Here is a 20,317-nt window from a genome sequence, read left to right on the forward strand (position 1 = left end):
GGTCAGCAAAAAAGAGGAAGACCTTTGACAAATGTATTAACACAGTGGCTGCAACAACAGGTTCAAGCATAACAGCAATTGTGAGGATGGTGCCGAAACGGGCGATATTTCGTTCTATTGTACATAGGGTCTCTACGAATCAGAACCGACTTAACAACACCTAACAAGAACAACATAGTGGGACTGTTTTTTAACAGAAAATTGAAATAATTAAGTAACCTGTATCCTTTTTTCATTTTCCCTACCATTATTCCTCTGTTTCTCAAATATTCTTACTTACTGTGTTTTTATTTTTATACCACATAGGTATCTTTACAAGAAGTAGATGATTTTGCATGGATCTGAATAATGAAATATATGTATTTTATTATATATTTATATTTAAGAACAAATGTTTTAATTGCCTTCCCTTTCTCTGCAGCAGTTCTGTGTGCACAGGTGGGCTTGTTAACTCTTAGCCATCACTGTAGGACAAGCAAGTGGCCAGCTGGCTTTTTGATGATCTTTTCTCAGACAGTTCACTTTCTTCACAGAAGGAACCACCCCTCGCCAACAGAGTTAAAACATGGCTGCCAGCATTCTGTAGTTGAGCTTGGACTGCGCGGATAAGGAGCTGAGCTCACTCTATTAGATATGCAGATTTCCCATTAATTGTCCCACTTATACTACTATAGCACTTAGCATTTAATCTGTTTGAATTTATCTGGCTCATGTGTTTGCTTGCTTATTATCTGTGTCCTCTTAGAGTCCCATTTCTGTCTTTTCACTACTCTGCCACAAACCTTCTTCTGAGGCACCTCTGAGTGGCCTCAGACTGCTGAACCACTGAACCACCAACCTTTTGGTAGCAGCCAAGTGTGGTAATTGTTGCACCACCTAGGGTCCAGAGCTAACTAGGAGCTCCATTATTAACATGGAACCTTCACTGTTCAGCCAAAATCCTCACTAGTCTTTATTGCCTCCATGACTCTGAGGCCAAGTATCCATTGCCATTTTTATTGTGCTTAAACCGCTATTTACTTACGTCAGGGAAATGGTTTCCTGTTTTCAGCTTTTGCTATCAAGGTCCTCAGTAGAGTAAATACTTGCTGAGTCAGTGAGAAGATAAATGTGCCTCTTTCAACAAAAGCACTTAACATAAATATTTTGTCAACACTGCATGTTTTATGTCTTCTTTCCACCAGGTGCGGTACTGGAGTAACAATGGAGGAGAAGAAGAATCATCAAGCAAAGTGAAAGTGTCAGGAAATGAGACATCAGCCATGCTCCGCGACCTGAAGAGCAACCTGGCCTATTACCTGGCTGTCCGGGCTTATAATAGCGCTGGTACCGGTCCCTTTAGCGCCACAGTTAATGCAACAACCAAGAAAACTCGTATGTATATTCCGGTTTCTCAAATGGCAAGCAACATAGTTTACATTCATAATGGTAGCCTTCTTTATCATTTTAAATGGCCAGTCCAAGTCATTAATCCCACTGATTGACCTAATTCTAACTCTAATCCCTTATAAACACAGAACCACACATATCTTTGTTTCCATAATATCCCTACATCTTTGGGTAGAGACCTCATGTGAAAATGAATGTGCGCCTTTTGAAAAAGCTTAGTGTGGAGTGTTCATTCAAATCTATCTATTTGCCTTTAATAATGTGATAAACGTGGTTGTAAGTTGCCGTTGAGTCAGCTTTGACTCATGGCGACCTTAGTATAACAGAACAAAACATTACCCAGTTCTGTGCCATCTCCATGATCACTGGTATGTTTGAGTCCATTATTGCAGCTATTGTGTCAGTCCGTCTCATTGAGGGCTTCCTTTGCTTTCCTTGGCCCTCTACTTTACCAAACATGATGTGCTTTTCTAATAATTCATCTTTCCTGATGATTTGTCCAAAGTAAGCATGCTGAAGTCTTACCATTCTAGCTTCTAAGAAACATTCTGGCTGTTTTTCTTCTAAGACTAATTTGTTTGTTCTTTTGGCAGTCCACAGTATATTCAATATTCTTCTCCAACACCACAGTTCAAAGGCATCAATTCTTCTTCTATCTTGCTTTTTTGTTGTGCAGCTTTCCCATGCATATGAGGCAATTGAAAGGATCATGGCTTTCAATAATGTGATAAATGTAACTGGATTTATTTTCATATATTTTAAGTTCCCTAAAACTTGAGGATTTCTGATAAGTATGAATAAGCTAAAATCCAGGCCAAAGAATCAGGAGTAATTTTTTTCTTCTTTTTTTTTTTTCTTTTATTTAAAAGATGGCAGTGTATGTTAAGAGGTTATCATCAGAAGATGTTGATCCACTTGACTTATTGCTACTTTAAAAAATCTAACCAGAGACATCAGTGTTGTCTTCAAAACTGAGTCTTTGTTAGCTATGCATTCACAGGTAAATTCTCAAGCTCCAATTTCGAGTTACACATAATACGACTTTAAATTAGTCTACAAGAAACTCCGTTCTTTGCAATTTCCTAGTCTCCCACAAATATTTAAACTGGCAGCAAAGATACGTGTTTAGTCGCAGTATAATATTGCTACTTTATCACAATGCAGCCTTTTGCATTGGCATCACTGTCATCAACATCAAACCAACCAATCCAAACCTGTTGCTGTCAAGTCGATTCCTACCCATAGGGACCCTTTAGGACAGAGTAGAACTGCCTATAGGGTTTCCAAGCAGCAGCTGGTGGATTTGAACTGCCAACCTTTTGGTTAGCAGCCCTATCACTTAACCACTGCACCACCAGGGCTCCTAGCTAATAGCAATTGAGAATGTTTTATATACAAGTGCTTTATAGACATTCCCACATTTAATATTTGTAACAACACAATGAAGTAGGTACTAGTATTATTTTCATTTAAAAGGTGAGAAAAGTGAACCGTGGAGTGATTAACCAGCTGTAGTATAATGATACAGTGATTTTACTTACTAAAAAAAAGTTTTTTTGTCTTAATTTATTTCCAAAGTGTATTAATTCACTAAAAGTGTTTGCTTAACTGGCTTTATACAGGAATGAGACTCTTCTGCTAGATGGAAAATTTCATTAATGCCATGCTACATTTCATGTAAGCTTCCCAGATTTTTATAGCATACATTTGTTGCTAAAAACCTGAATAATAAAAAAACCAATTCTGTTTATTCACAATTTTGTGATTATCATTGACTAGCATTGTTGTGGATAATTGAAAATCTGTATAAAACATCATTCTACCACTTTGGATTTTAATCTGCCACTGTTAATTTAATCAGGGAATCTTAATGTTTATTTTTGCATTATCTATAGAAAAAAGAGTTCGACTACCAGCTTACTAGTATAATAAGCATTAAGTTTATCAAAAAATCATTTTAATCCCTTTAAAGCATGCATTTGCAAGCAACCAGCTAATGTGACAATTAAGCATCACCTTTAAGTAATTATTAGTGAAAGCCTGACGCAACCTTTATTCATAACATATGGTTGTGGTTAGACCAAAGAACATTCATTTGGGTTTAAAAATACTCAAACTGAAAATATTCTGTATTTAGAACTTCTCACTAAATATGTTTGGTCTTCCCAATAACAATTCTAGTTTAAATATACATCATTATTTGTATATTCAAAGCACAACATCAGTCAGAAATTCTGATTACAAAAATATATGCAAACAAGTTTATCTGGCTCTTTCCTCTGACTTAATAATTGATGTGATTACATGCCAGGAAATTATGATTGTAAAAGACAGTGTGATATCATGGTGGAATCGGTGAAGAACTTACGTGAATTGTTAAGGCAAAGGAAAAGGAAGAGATGGATTATAAATCAACAGAAGTGTCAAGATAATGTACAATGAATGAAATAAAATTTTTAAAAGAAGCAAAAACTCTTTCATAACTTAGAAATAGCATATAAATACCCAATCTAAAGTAGAAATTTGCACATGATGACAATAGTGATGATGATGGCTAACACTGAGCATGTTCCTGTCACTGTCCGAAGCACACTTGATGTATTGATTCTTAACTCTCACAGCAACACCATGACTTGGAAGCTATCAGAAGCTTAGCTTTAGAGATGAGGAAACTAAGGCACGCAGAGATTATATAACTTGCCCGAGATCTGATAGGAGACCCTGGGTGGCACAAACCGTTAAACAACTATTAGCCAAAAGGTTCGTGATTCGATCTCACCCAGAGGTGCTTCAGGAGACAGTCCTGGCAATCTGCTTCTGAAAGGTGACAGCCTTGAAAATCCTATGGAGTAGATCTACTGTGCACGCATGGGGTCGCCATGAGTTGGAGTCGACTCAAAGGCAACTAACAACAACAACAGGACAGGCGTCCAACCCAGGCTTGGTCTTTAAGTGTTTTCTTCTCTTTCAATGATACAATTAGAATATTCGTGATTCATTTAGCTTAAGGTAAATGATTTTGCTCTGCACAGTCACTGGCTAAGGTGATCAAAGATAGACAGGACTCCTGAGCTTATGGAGCTATAGTCTGATCGGAATACCAACAATTAAATAAAATCCCTCCAAAAGTAATGCTCTCCTATTGCTGCAATTTAACTAGAGTCTGCATATTGATCTGTCAGTGTTATTAGGGAAGAGTTTCCTACATTTGGTGGTAGGTTCATACAGATAATTAAAGTCCATAATCATTTTAAGATTACATATAAAGGACTTGTGTTAATTTTTAAATTGTGTGTTAAAAATAATTTCCCAAACATGTACCAAAATATAAGCAAAAGAATCTGTTAAAGAAAACCGTTTCTAATACGGTTTCTGGTAGCTCTTAATAGTCATTCTTGACATGGGTTTAGTTTCAAATCCTATATAGAATTTTGGGTGAGGCTTTTGTTATTATCATTATGAAGTAAATTATTCTCATGCCTCGGGCATAAAGAACTAAAATAGCATTTTGGAATACTTGCTTGCAATCTGTCTTCCTCTCTGGATTGCAAGCTTTATGGGGAAAGAGTTCTTCTGTGCCTTGTTCACCCAGCTCCAGTGCCCAACCCAAACACGGCACATAGTAGCTACTCATTAAATGTCGAATGGATGGCTGAAGTGAATAAACCTAAAGAAGCAGGCCAGCCTAAAGCACTATTATTAATAAAATGCATGTTATGAATTATTGACTACTCATTGTAAATTCAAAAGATATGCTGTAGGCCTTTACCATCTTGCTTAAAATGTGCGAGTTTCACACATTCGTAATCATAGAATCCTGTATGCAAAGCTTTATGGCAGTACAGATCTTGGGTGATATTTTTGCTTAATGTAAAATAACACAAGGATTCTCAAGTACATTAGCTTCCATTAAACACTTAATTTTTGACATCCAAATACTCGTGTTTTTAAAAAGCATTTCTGAATTAAATACTAATTAGCCTCTTAAAGTAATCTAAGCTGGTTTCTGTCACTTGCAACCTAAGGGGAGCTAACTCTAAACAACGCCTATCTAAAGGGACCGATAAGGAGAATTTGCAGATGGCTTATGAGTGATAAAATGTATTGGATTCTTAAATGAAACATATTGAGAGGTTTATGCTCAGAGTTTGCAAGAAGTAATACGTAGGGAAAATATTCTCGTTTGTATAACTGAAAAATTAAGTGATAGTTCTAGCTTTCAGTATGGATTGATACAAGCATGCAAATAACATCCTCAAGAGCTGTCTAGTAGGATCTCAAAGGGAACATTTCTAAAACTGAGTTCTTGACTTCTCCCTCTGCCCCATTTAAAACCTGTCCCTTCTACAGTCTTCCCTATCTCAGTAAATTCAATTCTGTTACCTCTGTTGTTCAGGCCAGAAATCACAGAGTCACTCTCAACTCTTTTCTTTCTCTCATACCCTACAACCAGTCCAGAATCTGACCTTCTAAATTTATCCAGAAGCTACCATTTCTAATTGTATCGGCTTCAGTCACCCTTGGGCAAGCTGCCCCATGGATCAGGGCAATGGCCCCTCACTTCTCAACCCTTTTTTGCCCCTGTTTTCCTTAGGTCATAGTGAGGCTGATTGTCATTCTTCTGCTCAGAACTTTCTGATGGCTTCTCATCCCACTCCAGATAAATGCCAAATCCTTAAAATGCCAGGCAGGGCCTCATGCAGTCCATCTTCCAATTCCTGCTGCAATTTATTTCCTACTTTTCTCCACCCTAATCATTCCATTTTTGAGCAGGGCCTCTACATTTGCTGTTCCCTCTGCCTAGAAAGCTCTTCCTGCAGATAGCCACGGGGCATGCTTCCCCATCTCTTTCAGGTCTTCACTGTCCTGTAACCTCAGGGCCACCTGGTCATCATATCACAACTGCAGCCCCTCATCTCCTGATACTCCCTATCTCCTTCACTGCTTTATTCTTGGGCACACCAAACATACTATATCTTGTACATACTTTATTTTATTATTGTCTTCTCCAACCTGTCCTAACTAGACTACAAGCTCACTGAAGGCAAGTATTTTGCCTGTTTTGCACATTGTTCTTTCCCCTAGAGCTCTGTCTCCAGAAGCTAAGTCATCATAGTTTGTGCCCAGTAAGTACTGGTTGAGTAAAGCATGACTTTCTCCCTCTCTTGGCTCTGCTCCATGTGGCCATCATTCTCCAAAGGTTTCCTCGTCAGGGTAGCAGTATTGACACTTGCACCTTAAGGCCTATTTTCTCTCAACAGAACACTCAGGAAAAAGTGGGCAACACCTTCCTGATTATTCCACTCAGGGCCAAGTAGAATTCTTATTGGCTCGGCTTGAGTTAATGCCCATCCCTGAACCAAGTTTTGTGGACAATTGATAGAAAAATTTGATTCACCTGGCCAGGAACACATGCCCAGCCTCTCCCCTGGAATGAGGGGATTCTGTCTTTTTATGCCTTCACTGGTTATTATCCATGTATATCCACTTATATAACCCCAGTTTTGCACTTAAGTTTTTGCTTTTCAAAATAATATGCTCATCCATGTAGGTTGAGCCAAAATCAGTTGCCTGGATTTAAGAAAACCAATTAAGTATGTCTTCAGGAAGTAAAAAATAAAATATGCGTAAGTCAAGCACTAAAATAAATGAGTCAGAATATTTCAGAGCTTTTTGATAAAATGACTATTCCTGCCTCAAACACATAATTTGGAAGTTTAAAGTTCTCCTATATACAATTTAATTGTGTAATCTTCCACTCTAAGCTACTGTTCAGGGTATATTTTAAGGCAAGGTTCTCCAAATTTTATATGTGAATCACTTTCTCAATTTCTTGCCATTTCTGTGGGCTGCCTCTAATTTTTTTTCTTAAAAATTAACTTACTATTTTTACTTAAATAAATTCTGTGTGTGTGTGTGTGTGTGTGTGTGTGTTTTAGGTAAAAGTTTACAGAGCAAATTAGTTTCTTATTAAACAATTAATACACAAATTGTTTTGGGATACTGGTTGCCAACCCCTCAACATGTCAACACTCTCCCCTTCTCGACCTTCGGTTCTCCATTTCCATTCGTCCAGCTTTCCTGTCTTCTTCTGCCTTCTCATCCTTGTCCCTGGGCTGGTGTGCACATTTAATCTTGTATACATGGTTGAACTGTATTTATTATTGCTTGTTTTATGGGCTTTTCTAATCTTTGGCTGAAGGGTGTACCTCAAGAGTGACTTCAGTACTGAGTTAAAAGAATGTCTAGGGCCCACACTCTCAGGGTTTCTCTACTCTCTGTCAGACCACTAAGTCTGATCTTTTTTTTTTTTTTTTGTGAGTTTGAATTTTGTTCTACATTTTTCTCTAACTCTGTCCGGGACCATCTATTGTGATTCCCTGTTAGAGCAGTCAGTGGTGGTAGCTGGGCAACTTCTAGTTGTGCTGGATTCAGTCTGGTGGAAGAGGTGGTAGTTGTGGTCCATTAGTCCCTTGGACTAATCTTTCCCTTGTGTATGCTTTTCTTCATTCTCCCTTGCTCCAGACAGGGTAGGACCAGTAAAGGTATTTTAGATGGCCACTCTAAGATTTTAAGACCCCAGGCGCTACTCACCAAAATAGGATGTGGAAGATTTTCTTTATAAACTATGTTATGCCAGTTGAGCTAGATGTCCCCTGAGACCATAGTCCTCAGCCCTCAGGCCAGTAACTGGATCCCTCAGGGAATTTGGATGTGTCTATGAATCTTCTATGACTTTGACTTGGTCAGGTTGTCCTGACTTCCCCAGTATTGTGTACTATCTTAACCTTCACCAGACTTACCATTTATCTATTGTCTAATTAGTGTTTTTCCATCTGCACCCCTCCCCTCCCTCCTAACCATCAAAGATTGTCTCTATGTGTAAACCTTTTCATGAGTTTTTATAATTATGGTATCATACAGTATTTGTCCTTTTGTGATTGACTTATTTCACTTATCATAATGCCCTCCAGATTCATCCATGTTTCATCATTATTCTCTATCACTGCATAGTATTCCATCGTGTGTATGAACCGTAATTTGTTTATCCATTCATCTGTTGATGGGCACTTAGGTTGTTTCCATCTTTTTGCTATTGTGAATAATGCTGCAGTGAACATGGGTGTGCATATGTTATTCGTGTGACGGCTTTTATTTCTCTAGGATATATTCCTAGGAGTCGGATAGCTGGATTGTATGGTATTTCTATGTCTAGCTTCTTAAGGAAGTGTCATATTGTTTTCCAAAATGGTTGCATCATTTTGCATTCCCACCAGCAGTGCATAAGAGTTCCAATCTACCTGCAGCCTCTCCAATGTTTGTTATTTTCTGTTTTTTTGATTTGTGCCAGTAATGTAGTTTTGACTTGCACTTCTCTAATGGCTAGTTCGAATCCACCAGGAGCTCCTTGGAAATCTTATGGGGGTGGTTCTACTCTGTCCTATATGGTCGTCATGAGTCAGGATCGACTTGACAGCGACAGGTTTGGTGTTTTTTTGTTTTTTTTTTTTTTAATGGCTAGTTATCCAGAGTATTTCCTCATATGTCTGTTAGCTACCTGAATGTATTTTTCAGTGAAGTATCTGTTCATATCCTTTGCCAATTTTTAAATTAGATTATTTGTCTTTTTGGTGTAGAGGTGTTAGATTTTCCTATAGATTTTAGAGATTAGACCTTTGTCAGATATGTCATAGCCAAAATTTTTTTTTCTCAGTCTGTAGGCTTTCTTTTTACTCTTTCAGTGAAGTCTTTTGATGAGCATAAGTGTTTAATTTTTAGAAGATCCCAGTTATCTAGCTTATCTTCTGGTGTTTCTGTATTGTTAGTTATGGTTTGTATTCCATTTATGCCATATATTAGGGCCTCTAGCATTGATCCTATTCTTTCTTCCATGATCATAATTTCAGTTTTTATATATAGGTCTTTGATCCATTTTGAATTTAGTTTTTGTGTGTGGTATGGGTCCTGTTTCATTTTTTTACAGATGGGCAGCCAGTTTTGCCAGCAACATTTGTTAGAAAAGACTGTCTTTTCCCCGTTAATGGACTTTAGGCCTTTGTTGAAGATCAGGTGACCATAGGTGGATAGATTTACATCTGGGTTCTCAATTCTGCTACATTGGTCAATGTGTCTGTCGTTGTACCACCACCAGGCTGTTTTGACTACCGTAGCTCTATAGTAGGTTCTGAGATGAGGTAGTGGGAGGCCTTCTACTTCATTCTTCTTCTTCAATAATGCTTTACTTATTTGGGGTCTCTTTCTTTTCCATGTAAAATTAATGAATAGTTTTTTTCCATATCATTAAAGAATGTTGTTGGTATTTGTATCAGGATTGCATTGTATTTGTAGATTGCTTTGGGTAGAATTGACATTTTCACAATATTGAGTCTATCTATCCATGTGCATGGTATGTTTTTCCATTTATGTAGGTCTCTTTTCGTTTCTTGCAGTAGTGTTTTGTAGTTTTCTTTGTATAGGTCTTTTACATCCCTGGTTAGATTTATTACTAAGTATTTTATTTTTTTAGGGGCTTTTATAAATGGTATTGCCTTCCTGATTTCCTTCTTATAGTTTTCTTTATTGGTGTGTAGGAATCCAACTGATTTTTGTATCTTTATCTTGTATCCTGCTACTCTGCTGAATCTTTCTATTAGTTCCAGTAGTTTTCTTATGAAGCCTTTAGGGTTCTCTAAGTATAGTATCATATTATCTGTGAATCGGGATAGTTTTACTTCTTCCTTACCAATTTGGATGCCCTTTATTCCGTTTTCTAGCCTCATTGCTCTAGCTAGGACTTCCAGCACAATGTAAAGGTAAAATAGGAGTGGTGATAAAGGGCATCCTTGTCTTGTTCCTGGTCTCAGGGGGAATGTTTTCAGCCTCTCTCTGTTGATAATGATGTTGGCTGTTGGTTTTGTATAGACACCCTTTATTATGTTGAGAAATTTCCCTTCTATTCCTATTTTATTGAGAGTTTTTATCAGGAATGAGTGTTGGTCTTTATCGAATGCCTTTTCTTTGTCGATTGAGGTGATCATGTGATTCTTTTGTTTTATTCGTATGTGCATTATGTTGATTGATTTTTTAACGTTGAACCATCCTTGCATACCTGGTATGAATCTCACTTGGTTGTGGAGGTTTTTTTTTTTTTTTTTTTTAATATGATGCTGAATTCTACTGGCTGGAATTTTGTTGAGAATTTTTGCATCCATATTCATGAGAGATACTGGTTTGTGATATATATTTTTTTTTGGTGGTGTCTTTCATGGTTTTGGTATCAGGGTTATGCTGGCTTCATAGAATGAATTTGAAAGTTTAGCTTCATTTTCTATGTTCTGAAATAATTTGAGAAGTACTGGTGTAAGCTCTTCTCTGAATGTTTGGTATAATTCTCCAGTGACGCCATCTCGGCCAGGACTTTTTTTGTGTTGGGAGTTTTTTTTATTACCTTTTCATTCTCTTCTCTTGTTTTGGGCCTATTCAGATTTTCTACCTCCATTTGTGTTAGTTTAGGTAGGGAGTGTGTTTCTAGATATTTGTCCATTTCCTCTAGGTTTTCAAATTTGTTAGAGTACAGTTTTTCATAGTACTCTGTTATGATCCTTTTTATTTCATTTGGCTCTGTTGTCATGTCCCCCATTTCATTTCTTATTTGGGTTATTTGCTTCCTCTCCTGTTTTTCTTTTGTCAGTTTGGCCAGTAATTGTCGATTTTGTTGATCCTTTCAAGGAACCAACTTTTGGTTCTGTTGATTCTTTCTATTGTTGTTCTATTCTCTATTTCATTTTTTATGCTCTGATCTCTATTATTTTCTTTCTTATGGTGCTCTGGGCTTCTTTTGCTGTTCTCTATTTGTATGAGTTGTAAAGCTAACATTTTGATTTTATCCTTTTTTTCTTTTTTGATATGTGCATATATCACTATAAATTGACCTATGAATACTACCTTTGCTATCTCCCAAAAGTTTTGATATGATGTGTTTTCACTCTTGTTTGATACTAGGAATTTTTTTAATTCATCTTTGATTTATTCTATTACCTAGTGGTTTTTAAGCAAAGTGTTATTCAGTTTTCATGTTTTTGATTTTTTTTCCCTTGCTCTTCTTGTTATTAATTTCTACTTTTATGGCATTGTGACCAGAGAAGATGCTTTGTATTATGTCAGTGTTTTGGATTTTGTTGAGGGTTGCTTTGTGGCCTAAGATGTGGTCTATTCTGGAAAATGTTCCATATGTGTTGGAAAAGAATGTGTACTTTGCTGCTGTTGGGTGGAGTATTCTATATATGTTTATGAGGTCAAGTTGGTTGACTGTGGCCTTTAGATCTTCCATATCTTTGCTGAGTTTCTTTCTAAATGTTCTGTCCTTTACCAAGAGTGGAGTGTTGAAGTCTCCTACTACTACTTGTGGAACTATCAATTTCTCTTTTCTGTGCTGTTAGTTTGTTTTATATATTTTGGAGCACTGTCATTTGGTGCATAGATATTTATTATTGTTATGTCCTCATGGTGTATTGTCCCTATAATCATTATATACTGTCCTTCCTTATCTTTTATGGTGGATTTTGTCTTAAAGTCTATGTTATCTGATATTAGTATTCCTATTCCTGCTCTTTTTTGCTTGCTGTTTACTTGATATATGTTTTTCCATCCTTTGATTTTTAATATATTTATGTCTTTGTTTCTAAGGTATATCTCTTGTAGACTGCATATTGATGGGTCCTATTTTTTTAATCCATTCTGTCATTCTGTCTCCTTACTGGTGCATTTAAGCCCTTTATGTTCAGTGTGATTATCAATAGGTATGAGTTTATTGCTGTCATTTTGTAGTTTTTTTTTTTTTTTTTTTCGGTACTGATGTTTTCTTTGTTCTTCCTTCTCTCCTGTGCTGAATTCCTTTTGTTTATGGATTTTCTTTTTTGTAGATTTTCTGTTTACTGAGATTTTATGTTTTTCTTCTTTATTTTCATGAGTGAGTTTGTTAGCTTTCTTTGTTGTTACCTTGAAATTTATCTGTCTTCCTAAGTTTGAACCAATCTTTTATTACTTGATATCGTCTTGACTACGTCTCCATTTGAAAGTTTTATACCTACACCATTTAGTCCCCCTTTTCCTACTCTGATGTTGTTGTCATTTACAGATTGACATCTCTGGTTCCCTGTTGTAAGTATTTTAGTTTTGTTTTATCTTTGATAGTTCATTACCTAGGTTGGTTTCTGGCTGATGCTGTCCTGTGTCCTAAATTCAAATTGTTGTCTGATGTTGGTTCTCTAACCAAAGGACTCCCTTTAATAATTCTTGTAAGTTTGGTTTGTTTTTACATATTCCCTTAGTTTCTGATTTTTTCTGGAAATGTCCTAATTTCATCATCATATTTGAGTGAAAGTTTTGCAGCATGTATTATTCTTGGTTGGCAGTTTTTTTCTTTCAGTATTTTATATGTCATCCCATTGCTTTCTTGCCTGCATGGTTTCTGCCAAGTAATCAGAGCTTAGTCTTATTGTTTCCCCTTTTTATGTGACTTTTTATTTTTCTTGAGATGCTCTCAAGATTCTTTCTTTGTCTTTGGTTTTGGCAAGCGTGATTATGATATGTTGTGGTGACTTTCTTTTGGTATCTATTCTATGTGGAGTTTGTTGCTCTTCTTGGATGGTCAGCTTTTCATCTTTCATGGTATTAAGGAAATTTTCTATCAGTAAATCTTCAATGATCCTGTCTGTGTTTTCAATTTTTTCTCCTTGTTCTGGAACTCTGATCACATACAAATTTTTGCTCTTGATTGTATCCCACTTAATTCTTAGGTTTTCTTCAATCTTTTCTCTGATTTTTCCTCAAACAAAGTGGTATCTGAGGATTTGTCTTCAATTTCAATGAGCTTATCTTACATTGTTTCAGATTTGCTCCTAAAAGCTTCTATATTGCTGTCCATTTTTGAAATCTTGTTATCTTTTGAATTTTTAATTACTGATTTTGTATCATTTCTAACCATTTATTTTCACATTTTGTTCTTATGTTGTTTTCCAGAATTCTTCCATTTCTTTGTGTATGTTTTCCCTGATTTTGTCTGTATTTTCTATGATTTTGTCTATTTTCCCCTAGTTTGGTCTGGGTTTTTCTTCATCTCTTTCCTAATCTCTTAAAGAACCCTGAATGTTGGACTTTTGAATTCCCTATCAGATAGTTCCAGTGCCTCTTTTTCTACTGGAAGGTCATCTGGTGTTTTATTTTGGTTGCTTACTGGAGCCATCTTGTCCTGTTTTTTATATATATTGATATTGTCTGCTGTCTCCAGGACATTCAGGATTTATTTTCTTCATTTGTTGATCGTAGGTTTGTTTCGTCCTGCCTTTTTTTTTTTTTTTTTTAATTTGGTTTTTGTCTGGGCAGGCAGGCTGGGCATGTTTTGTTGCTTGCCTGTCTGTAGGCACAATAGTTCTCAACACCTTGTACAGGTGGGCAGGGTCAGTCTCTCAGCTATGGTGTGGCCGGGCAGGTGCAGAGAAGTGTGGGGGGGTGGAATTTATGGGTCATAACTGGCTGTTGGGGGTGAGGTGAACCTGGTGTGGCAGTGATCTGGAGTCTTCTGGCCGTGAAACAATGGCCCATTGGAAAGCGGCAGAGGCAGTGTACAGGGCAGAAAGATAGGGGTTGGGAAAGCGTGTATCTCTGGTTACTGGGTGCTCTGTCTCCTTTTTGGAGCTCCGTGAAGTTGCCTTCTTGTACTTCGTGTCTGGAGTCGTTGGTGGTTGTGCTCAAATATCACAAATCTGTGCTGCGTTAGTGGGCAGGGGACCTCCACTCCATAGCTCTCCTCATTCTTTATTTTTTGTCAGTTTATTCTTCCATTCAGTGAGTGATCTAGTTCTTTATCCCTTCATTTGATGCTTAAGGCTACATGATTGATGTTTGTATCTGTTCTATTTAGTTTTACAGGTCTTTGCTGCAGAGGGATAGCATGGTCCTTCTGTCTATAGAACTATGTTGGCTCCACCTTACTTACATAAATTTAAAAAGAAAATGGAAAACTACTTTCTATTTGAGCAACTGAGAACCAGTATCATTGCCATAAATAGATTTTAACAAAGTAGTAAGTTAAATATGACTGCTACTATTACTACTAATAAATACAATAAAAAATAAACCGTTGTCCATTTTAAACACTGGCAACATACCCTCGCCTGCACAAAGCCCCGAATCTGCACCCTCTTTGTTTGTGACATTGGTATTAGAGTGATATTAAAGACCTGTTGTTGTTGTTACCTCTCGTTGAGTGCTCCCAACTCACGATGACCCCATGCATGTGAAACAAAATGCTGCCTGGTCCTGTACTGTCCTGTTGATTGGTTGTGGATTGGACTGTTGCCATCCATAGGGTTTTCACTGGCTGAATTTTAGAAATTGATTTCCAGGACTTTCTTCCTAGTCCATCTCAGTCTGGAAGCTCTGCTAAAACTTGTTCAGCATCATGAAAAAAACAAACCCATTGCCATTGAGTTGATGTTAATTCATAGCAACCCTATAGGACACAGTAGAACTGCCCCGTAAGGTTTCCAAGGAGTGGCTGGTGGATTTGAACTGCCAACCTTTTGGTTAGCAACTGTAGCTTTTAAACACTGCAGAACATGCAGACCACCACTGACAGACGGGTAGTGGCTGTGCATAACATGCATTGGTCTGATCGTGTCTCCCACAAGATGAGAATTCTACCACTCAAGTACTGATGCCCCATAGTTAAAGACCTAGTAGCTTCCAAATCCAACTTACTCTTTAAAGTAATGGGAAGACTAAAAGGGAATTTCTCTCTAGGTGATTTAATGTTATTTGCTGACTTGTTTGTGTATCACATACCACATATGTATGTGACCTACTCATGTTTGTGTATTATATTGCACAGATCACACAGACAACAGTGGTATACATTGCTTATTAATGCGTGTAGCTCAAATTTAGGAGTTGTTCTTTTCCTGCATATGGACAAAGTTATTTCTAATTTTTGTAAGCTCTGCAGAAAGATAACAATATAATATTGAACTTTACCAGGATTAAAATGGGAAATACCAGCTAATGTAGAATCAAGTAATTCTTCTGCTCAAAAGTATAAATTATATAAACTGTATACTTTTTCGGTGATTAGGCACTTTTTTGGAAATCTATCCCACTTGTCTTTGAATCCTCCTAACTATTGTAAATCTTTCTACTTATAGTTTACAAACTCTAATATTTTCATTATCCAAAGAAGGAGAATTTTTTGTCAAGGGAATTTCCTTGAAATTGAAAACAAAAAGCATCTTCCCTGACTTTCTAGGTTGGACCCCAAAGCCAGTCTTAGTTCTGAGTTTCAAATGAGTTAAGAAGTAAGTAGATATTTTTGTTGTATTTTTAAAACTTGAGCACATTTCCAATGATTAAAAAAAACAATAATCTATTTATGTCTTAGTTTCCTAGTGCTATTGTGGCAGAAATACTACAATGGATGGATGTTATAAAGAAACGGAAATTTATTTTTTCAGAGTTCAGGAAGCTAGAAGTCTGAATTCAGGGCACCAGCTGTAGAGGAAGGCTCTCTCTCTGTCAACTCTGGGGGAAGATTCATGTCTCTTCCAGCATTCCTCAGTTCCCTGGACATTTCCATGTTGTATGACATCTTTTTTCCCCTATTGGTGCTTGCTTCTCTCTGTACCTAATCTTCTCTTTTTATATGTCAAAAATCATTGGGTTTAAGACACACCCTACACTGATATGTCCTCATTAATATAACAACAAGAACAACAACAAAACGCTATACCCACATGGGGTTACATCCACAGGTGTAGGGGTTATGATTCCAGCACATATTTTGAGGGGACACAATTCAATCCATAACAATTTATAATAGTGTCGATGATTCCAAGACAAATATATCTCATTACTTGGAAGAAACTGGCTTTCAGTTACTTGATGTCTGCCAATGCCACATGTTTAAGCAGTTAGTTACAAATGCTGATTATTGTCATCTCAAGTGAAGTTCAAGTGCACGATCGATCTCCTAGCTACTGGTGATAGCAACCACTTATCACTTAAGTCATCTCATCTCACTCTGGCTAAAGGAAAGAGTTGGGAAATATATTGAATTTTGTATAATTGATAACAGCAAGTATATGTTCTTAAAATTCCATATTTTGAAAGTAAATGCCAATTTCACCGTCAGCACTATGGATAGAGAAGAAAAGAAAAACCACCATTTGTTAGTTGTTAGTTACCATCTAGTCAGCTCCAACTCATGGTGTCCTTATATGTAACAGAAGGAAACATTGCCTGGTCCTGCGCCGTATTTATGATTGTTGTTATGTTTGAGTCCATTGTTGTAGCTGTTGAATCATTCCATCTCATTGAGGGTTTCCCTCATTTTTACTGGCCCTCTACTTTACCAGACATGATGTCCTTTTCTAGCAATTGTTCTTTTCTGATGACGTGTACAATATAAGCAAGTCCATGTCTCACCATCCTCACTTTTAAGGAACATTCTGGTTGTATTTCTTTTAAGAATGATTTGTTCATTCTTTTGGCAGTCCATGGAATATTCAACATACTCAATATTCACGCCTACTAAAAATCACCACTGTCACTCAGAAATAACATCATTAATATTTTTGTTTTTTTTCTTTCCAGACTTTTGTTGTATAGAATGTTTTGCTTACACAATAGAGGTCATGTTGTATATATAGTTAGTTAGATATCATAACTATTTCCCTAGGCCATTAATAATTTTTCATAAATATGTCAGTGTATGTATAACATTCCATTGTGACAGTTTACCACATTTTATTTTGCCATTTTCCTATTGGTAGACATGTCTGATATCTCCAGCTTCATCCAGTCAACAGCCTTATAGTAATGACTTGTTTGTACACAAATGTCTGAAGAATAAGTAAAATGTATAAAGCTAATGTTGAAGATTCTGATAATCAAATCCACAGAAGAATTATGTGGTGCTAAAAGAACAGTAACAACAACAAAAACCTCACCGGATAATATTTTTTTCACATACTGTCCAAATTATTGAAATAATTTTATAGCCTGTCAATTAGCATCGTGATATTAATCTAGTAACATGCCACCTTTATATTAGAATTAGTTTTACCAGTTTTTCTATTTTATCATACTATCAACAGTAAAATTTGAGTTAAAAGAGAAAAACTCTGTAGAATATGAAAGTTGATAAATGATTTCTGAAAAAAATAAAAAATGTAGACCATAAATCAAGCTAGTTCTGATAAAGTTTGGAACTCAATCAGCCAATTCTGGGTTGGGCTCCCCTACAGGGTAGAATGTGAAAGATGAAATTAGAAGTCCTTGGAGGTATGCTATCAACTGTCTCCTGCCCATTCCTACTTCAGAACTTGCCTCCATGCATTTACAAAAGTTCATTAACGCCATTTGGACTCATGGTCAATAGCTCTATCAGTCAGATTAGGCTACTCCAGACCAGCAAACCTCAGTGGCTAAAAGCTACAAATGTTTCTTTCTCATTCAAACCACATGTCGATTATGAACTTTCTATTTCCCTTAAAAAAAAAAAAAAGCTTCTGCTTGGAAGTGGCACGTATCACTTCTGCTCACATTGCATTGGTCAGAACAAATCACATGGCCAAGCCTGACGCCTTTGAGATGCCAATGGGAAGAAGAGGTATGTCTGGAAGTAGGTCCAGGCAGGAAGTCCCATGACCAAGAATTATGTCAGAGAGGCAGGAAAACCCAGTCCTCGCATGGGGTCCTGCAAAGATTTTAAACAATAATAAACCTAGGCCAGGAGCCAATAAATCAGGATTATAAATAAAGTATTTCTAAAGGATCCAAGATTATGTCTAAGTTACCCGATAGATCTCTAATGATCCCTGCATTGCCTTCCATCTTCCTTTACTGCCTGAATCCTTCCTCAATATGGCCTTCTTCAATATCCACAAGCCTAAGCCTTTATAGAACAGCCATGGGTGGGGCAAACGGTTAAGCACTCAGCAGCTAACCAAGAGTTGGGGTTTTGAGTCCACACAGAGTGGCCTCAGAAGAAAGGCCTAGCAATCTACTTCCAAAAAATCAGTCATTGAAAATCAGTGCAGTTCTACTCTGACACTGATGGGCTTACTACGAGTCAGAATCAACTCCACAGCAACTGTTTTTTTTTTTTTTTTTTTTTTTTTGGTTTAAACCTTTATTGCAATAAAAAGATCAGAGTTACATTTTAGAGATTTATTGCACCCAGATAGATTACTTACATAAATACGTCAATAAAATGTTCTCAAAAATGTATAAAAACTACTGAAAACTAGCATTTGTTTAAAAAGAGGAATCATGAAATCAAATGCCTTCAAAGGCCAAAACTGGAAAACCAAACCCGTTGCCATCTAGTCAATTCCAACTCATGGCAATCCCATGTGTTACAGAGTAGAACTGAGCTCCATAGGGTTTTCTTGGCTATAATCTTTAGGAAGCAGGTCGCCAGGGCTTTCTTTCTGCAGTGCTGTTGGGTGGATTCAAACTGCCAGCCTTTTGGTTAGTAGCCCAATGCAAACAGGTGGAAGGGCTGAGTAGGAATGGAGGCAGTGGGTGGGTGGGTGATCTCTTCTTAACTTCAGCCCGTTCTTGATATCATCAGCCTAGGCCCAGTGTTTCTGATCTTGTGATTTTCCAGAAGAAGGCAGAAATCTAGATCTAAAAGGAGAGCTCCCAAGTTTTAACTGTTGGCAACTGTCTTAGGCTGGGTTCTCTAGAGAAGCAAAACCAGTAAAGCGTATAAATATATATACAGAGATTTATATCAAGGAAATAGCTCACGCAATTGTAGAGGCTAAAACGTCCCAAGTCCACAGATCAGGGTAGAGGCCTCTCCCAGTTCACATAGCCGCAGAAACTGGTGAACCCAAGGTCAGAAGGTCGGCAGGTCGGCAGGTCGGAGAGGGGCTCCCGCTCACAGGCTGTGAAGGTCAGTGAATTCCAAGATCAGCAGACAAGACAATCAGGTTTCTCCTGATTCATGTAGCTACAGGGGCTGGCGAACCCAAGGTCAGCAGGTCGGGGAACCGGACTCTTGCTTGCAGGCTGAGAAGTTCGATGAGTTCCGAGATCAACAGGTAAGCTGCTAGCTCAAGTCCCACGAACCGGAGGTGAGACAACAAGAGGCAGCTGCTGAGTCTGGAACAAGCCAAAAACCTTGGCAAGGCGAGTAGGCAGAAGGTAACCGGCGGAAGGCAGAGAGAGGAAACTGAGAGGGCGGTGAGCTGCCACAGGCCCTGCCTCCGCCAGTACCACTCAGCAGATTCCATCATGGGGGTGATCACAACATTATACAACTGCTAAAACACTGAGAAGAATGGTCTAGCCAAGTTGACATACAATCTTAACCATCACAGCAACTAAGTAAAAAATCTAAAATACCACGTTTACCAAACCAAAAACCAAACTCATTGCCGTCGAGTCAATTTGGACTCATAGTGACCTTATAGGATAGGGTGGAAAACCCCATAGGGTTTCCAAGGCTGAAATCTTTCCAGAAGCAGATTGCCAGGTCTTTCTTTCCCAGAGCAGCTGATAGGTTCGAACCGCCAACCGTTCGGTTACCAGGCGCACGCTTAACCACTGCACCACCAGGGCTCCTTAAAATACCATGTTTAGGTTAGACAGAAAACATCTGTCAGCTGGCATTGGCTGATGAGCTTTCAGGTTGCAGCTTCTGCTTGAAAGCTTTATAACGTGTTTCATCTATTCTGTATCTTTTAATCTGACAGCAGCTCTACCAGCTGCTCTCCTTATTTGACAGTTGTGAAACTGTGACTTCTTTTAGGATGAGAGTGGACCTAGGATGCATAACTTGTAAATGTCCACGTTGAACCCAGAGCTTTGTCTTTAGTATATTGGGTAGATCTTTCTTGTGGCATTATAAGATGACTCTGTTGGA

At 37.6% G+C, this 20,317-nt stretch overlaps 1 protein-coding gene across 1 annotated transcript in view; it reads left to right on the top strand.

Annotated features, from left to right (window-relative positions):
• Positions 1–20,317, top strand: part of CNTN3 (contactin 3) — a 207,183-nt gene that overhangs the window by 180,971 nt on the left and 5,895 nt on the right. The window contains exon 17 of the mRNA XM_023727915.1: positions 1,185–1,374. Within this exon, the coding sequence (XP_023583683.1) occupies positions 1,185–1,374 (190 nt within the window). The remainder of the gene's footprint in view (positions 1–1,184; positions 1,375–20,317) is intronic.

Source organism: Trichechus manatus, unplaced genomic scaffold (genome assembly GCF_000243295.1).
Source record: "Trichechus manatus latirostris isolate Lorelei unplaced genomic scaffold, TriManLat1.0 scaffold00020, whole genome shotgun sequence".
In the NCBI taxonomy this organism is placed as follows: domain Eukaryota; kingdom Metazoa; phylum Chordata; class Mammalia; order Sirenia; family Trichechidae; genus Trichechus; species Trichechus manatus.